General features: G+C 36.8%; 1 protein-coding gene across 1 annotated transcript; it reads left to right on the top strand.

Moving 5' to 3' along the window:
- The first annotated feature begins 705 nt into the window (after positions 1-705).
- LOC142441458 (olfactory receptor 5AC1-like) lies at positions 706-1629 on the top strand. The gene has a single exon (XM_075543436.1). It carries the CDS (start codon positions 706-708, stop codon positions 1627-1629), a length of 924 nt encoding a protein of 307 aa, XP_075399551.1.
- Positions 1630-5416: the final 3787 nt, after the last annotated feature.

Below are 5416 nucleotides of genomic sequence, written 5' to 3'. Positions count from 1 at the left end.
TGGTTTAAGTATATTTAAAAGAGTTCTGCAAGCCCCTAATAAAATGTAAAAAAAGAAAAGAAAATGATTAGGACAAAGAATGTACAGATGTGCTTTATACAATTGATATATGTATATGTATGGATTGTAAGAGTTGTATGAGCCCCTAATAAAATGTAAAAAAAAGAGAGTTCTGCAATAATTACCACAACCAATTTAAAACATTGTCTTCTTTCTTGTACTCATTATTGTTAGCTCTCCTTATAACCTCTCCTGCCATAACCCTAAGAACATACTAATACTGCCACTACAGATTTACCTATTCTGGATTTAATAAAAAGAAAAACATACCAAAGAAACCCAATAATAAAAATAACCCCAGAGGAAAAACATTAATAGAAAAGAAACAATATATCTTTAAAAACTAGGATAAATTTTAAAAAGGGGAGAAGATATGATAAAGTGTTAAATATTAATCTAACTATATCTGCATTAATTCACTTTCCAAAGCACTCTGTCTGATAGCAAGGTTAGAAGCCTCCCTGGTTAATGGTCAGAGGGGATTCACTGGAGGTTTTCAAAGAGGAGGACTGTATCAGCATATTTGTTGAGCAAGGGGTATCTAAAAAGTGGAGTATGACATTGCAATCCAACATAATTTCCCACCAACTTTGATTAATAATTTTCATTATTGATTCTTTCATATAGTGATCAACCTGGGTGGATATGATGGAGACAAATATGACTCTTGTGACAGAGTTTGTTCTCACAGGACTTACAGATCGTCCAGAGCTGCAGGTCCCCTTGTTCCTGGTGTTCTTGGTGATCTACTTCATCACCATGCTGGGGAACCTTGGACTGATTGCCCTCATCTGGAAGGACGCCCACCTGCACACACCCATGTACTTCTTCCTTGGGAGCTTGGCTTTTGCGGATGCTTGTGCTTCGTCTTCTGTGACTCCCAGGATGCTTGTCAATAACTTAGACAAAAGTCAAACGATCTCCCTCTTTGAATGTATGGCCCAATTTTATTTTTTGGGCTCTAGTGCAACCACAGAATGTTTTCTCCTGGTAGTGATGGCGTATGACCGCTATGTGGCCATATGTCACCCTTTGCTTTACCCAGTGGTGATGACAAACAGACTGTGCACTTGGTTGATAGTTCTTTCATATGTAATTGGTTTTCTGCATCCAATTATTCATGTAGGATTATTATTTAGGTTAACATTCTGCAGGTCTAATATACTACATCATTTCTACTGTGAAATCTTGCCACTATATAAAATTTCTTGTACAAACCCATCTATTAATGCACTGGTGATTTTTGTTTTTTCAGCTTTAATACAAGCTTTTACCTTTATGACCATCATAGTCTCTTATACACGTGTGCTCTTTGCCATCCTGAAAAAGAAGTCTGAAGGGGGCAGAAGCAAAGCCTTCTCCACGTGCAGTGCCCATCTGCTCTCTGTGTCTTTGTTCTATGGCACGCTCTTCTTCATGTATGTGCGTCCTGGGTCTGGCCCAGATAAATATCAGGATAAGATGTATTCACTATTTTACACAATTATTATTCCTCTGCTAAACCCCTTTATCTATAGTCTAAGAAACAAAGAAGTTTTGGGTGCAGTAAGAAAAGTCATAAGGAGATAAATATTTTTAAGAAAAAATTTTACTACTTTTTCCATATCCCTTTCTTCTTAAATAAATCATAAACCCTTGCCATGCATTTTCCCTGCAATCCGTTGTTGAGAATATACACAGCAAACCATATGCTGATTCACAGCTTTACTTGTATAATTCAGTGCCATTGATTATATTCTTTCAAGTTGTATAATCACTCTCATCCTCCTATACTGAATTGTTCATCCTCCATTAACAAGGTTCCGTTCTGAGCTTTCAAGCTGCTATTTTATGTTTCATTCCATATAGATAGTTCCTAAAGGAGAAAATTCTCTTGATATACCTTCTTCAGTTATTCAGCTGAATAATTGTTTGGCTTTAAGAAGACCTTGGGGGATATTTTTAGTTTAAAGGTGATCTCAGAAGCATACGGTATTTTTTCAGATTCATTCAACCGTCATGGCTCCTGTTTATCTACAGTCTACAAGAATTGAAACTCTTTTCTGAATTTCCCACTTTGAAAAGGGTTCCTCTACCAAACCCTCTATCAGAACGTGCAGTGATGGGAGCTGGGTGCTGACTCTGTGTTCCTAAATGAGTAAATATATAGTGTTTAAAGTAAATGAACAAAACATTTCAGACCAGCTATATTTGTGTGACATACATTACTCTTATCATTAAGAAGGCTTGCAAAACTCTAAGCATGGATTTCGTTGCTGTTGGGGGTGTTGTTTCAAACCCATACTCAAGCACAAAACTTAAATTTATTTGTCTTCACTTTGAACAAATTACTGTTTTATAATGTGAATGCACACTTACATTTCCACACACGTTTTAAAAGATTTCTGATGATTGTTAACAAGGTCAGCAGTTGGAATCCACCGACCATTCCATGACAGGAAAATGAGGTTTCCTGCTTTTCTATCGATTTACAGCTTCAGAAACCCATAGTGGCAGTTGTACTCTGTCCTATAGACTCACTATGAGTGTTATGAGAAATAACACTGTGGAATTCCTCTGGTTAGAAATGATTCATGCGTTCCTAAATAATTCTTAAGTGAAATATTTTTAAAGTATTCTTCTTAGAAGGTATTTAAAAACAATCCAAACAATATGTGAATTAAAATAATATTGTTAGACTTATAAAACATGGAGACAGGAGTGTCGGCAGAGATTTTGCCACAACAGAGGACATGGCACAGCTCAGGTGCACTTATAGGAACTGGTTGTGAGAAAACTGAGACAAGACAAACCTGGCCTATTGGCAGTCTGTCTCACTGACTACTAATTGCATTCTTCTTCAACAAATGAATGAATGAAGGCTTGGATGAGAGAAATGTGTTATGTACATGGAAATCTTTTTTTACAAGGATATTCACAAGGTCTTACTGCATATAGGCAAGTAACCAAAATCCCAAAAAGGATTGACTGAAAAACATACAGCTTTGGGAAGAATGAAATCCATTTTAAGTTACATATTTATGAGCTGATCATGCGCAGCTGTTACTTCAGGTCTCTGATTGTTCCAGAAAATGTATGTTGAGTTGGTATATGGGTATTAGGAAAAAATAGATTACAGGTAAAACTCAGAGCTTTGCTAATTATATCAGCAAATGTAGCTACTTTAAATACTTCAGTGATTTTATTTTTATGGGTTTCAACAAAGATAAATAAAAATAAATTCCTTCTCAGAATTACTTTTGAAACTCACGGTTGTCTTTCTGTCTATAAGTAGAGGGTCTTAAACTTGTGCAGCAGTTACATAATCTCCTGTCAACTTGTGAAGGAGTGGAGTCTGGCCTGTCAATCAGGCCATAACCATGGAGGCTTCTCTGTGGGCATGGCCGTCTCCTGAGGATTCTGGGAACTCCTTTCTTCCTTCCTGGAGGTGGGAGTCACTCTCTGCTTTGACTTCCTACTGATAAGAAACGTGGCTTGTCATATGCTGATGCCATATGCTTACGGCAGCCAGAGTCTTGGAGCTGAGGAACCACATGGAGAATCAAGCCAGTGCTCAGATGCTTCCACCACCACTGGATCCACTAGACTTTTCACCCACTGGTGTTGTGTGAGTCTGAAGAGAAATTTACAGACTGATACTCGACATATGGGCTAATATCGGACTTAAAGACTTGATCTGGACTGGGCTGGGGTGTTTTCTTAACATACAATTATTCTTTCATTGAAAGCTCTTTTTTATACACATAAATGTCTATGAATTTGTTTCTCTAGTCAACCTGGATGAACACAACTTGCTAGTCTAGTGTACGTCGTTGTTGTTAGGTGCCTCACGTTTGTTCAAACTCAGAGGGACTCCATGTACAACAGAGGAAAATACTGGTCCTGCTCGATCCTCATCATGGTTATTATGCAGACGCTAGAAGGAGGATATGATGTAAAAACTGGGGAAGAATAGGATGGATCTAGTCTTCCTGGAGACAAATCCTCTGAAGTTTTTTTTTCTGTTTGAGAATGTTTTCATTTCATCTTTATTTTTAAAGAATCATTGAAGACATGCCATGAACTCAGCCATGTATTGTTAAAGGGTGCCATTAGATTGTGTTATAGGCTCCATTAAGCCAGATGATTGCTTAATTAAATTTTCTTTAAAAATTTTCTATTTCAAGGATTGATGTTCAAGTTTATTATTCATTTCTATTTGTTTTAGAATTAATTTTCCGGGTTCTCAAGGTGGGAACATTGATTATTTGAGATCTTTTCACTTTTCAAATATATGCATTTGTTCCTGTAAATTTCCCTGTTTGTCTCACATGTGATCTGTCGTATTTTAGTTTCATTGATGTCAGTGTACTTTAAAAAATATCTCTTGACTTTTCCTGTTTGATTCATGGATTACTTAAAGTACTCTGTTTAATACCCATGTGTATGGGGGATATTCCTGATATTGATTTCCAATTTGAATGCACGGTGTTTGGAGAGTATGATATAAATTCTTATAATTTGTTGACATTTGTTTATGGTTCTGGACATGGTCTATATTGGCATACATCTGTAGGTACCTGTACAGAATGTACTTTTTGTTGTTGAGTGAAGTGTTCTATATATTATTATTTGATCATATTGATTGATGATCCTCTCTTTCCTTGCTCTCTGTCTCTGGAGAACAGGCCCTTGTGCTTTCAAGTGCTGCAGAGCACTGTCTTTGGGGAAATTGACAAGGGTCACTAAATATCTACCACAGGAAAATTTCAGAGTTTCTAAAATCATACTTTACTGTAATCATGTTGTATCCTTGTTCAGAATCACCTTACTTCTTTATTATATCAGCATATCCACCTCTATATCCAAATCTCCTGAAAGTCACCTTTTGTTCTCCACGTTCCCTCCTTACCCTTATCTCAAGAACATTTCTGAGGCCCTTCAGATACTATTCAAAATTATGTATAATGGTTTCTTTTGGGTTCTTCTTTAATACTGTGAGGAAATACAAAGACCTAGGAGAGGAAAGGGCATTACAAGTGAGTGGGAAAAACTGAGCAAAGGCAAGAAGAGACTACAAACTAGGATGCGTTTAGGGTAAACTAAATATCCTGGTGTGGCAAAAATCCCTGCAAGATATTTGTTAAGAACCTATTTTGGTTCAGGCACTATTCTCAGTTTGGGCATACAAAGGTGAACAAGAGAATGGAGACATTGCCTTTTGGAGCTTAGTTGACAACCAGGAACAAACCCAGAGGCATTTTGTTATTTCACTTCATTAGACAGCATCCAAAGTCGAGTCTTAAGTTCTGGAGGCTGATTTGAGCATAAAGCTAAAAATGCTTTTTATAATGAGGGAATAAAAATGATTCTTATT

This window comes from Tenrec ecaudatus, chromosome 2, assembly GCF_050624435.1.
Source record: "Tenrec ecaudatus isolate mTenEca1 chromosome 2, mTenEca1.hap1, whole genome shotgun sequence".
Lineage (NCBI taxonomy): Eukaryota > Metazoa > Chordata > Mammalia > Afrosoricida > Tenrecidae > Tenrec > Tenrec ecaudatus.
This window is presented reverse-complemented; position numbering and strand designations above follow the sequence as displayed.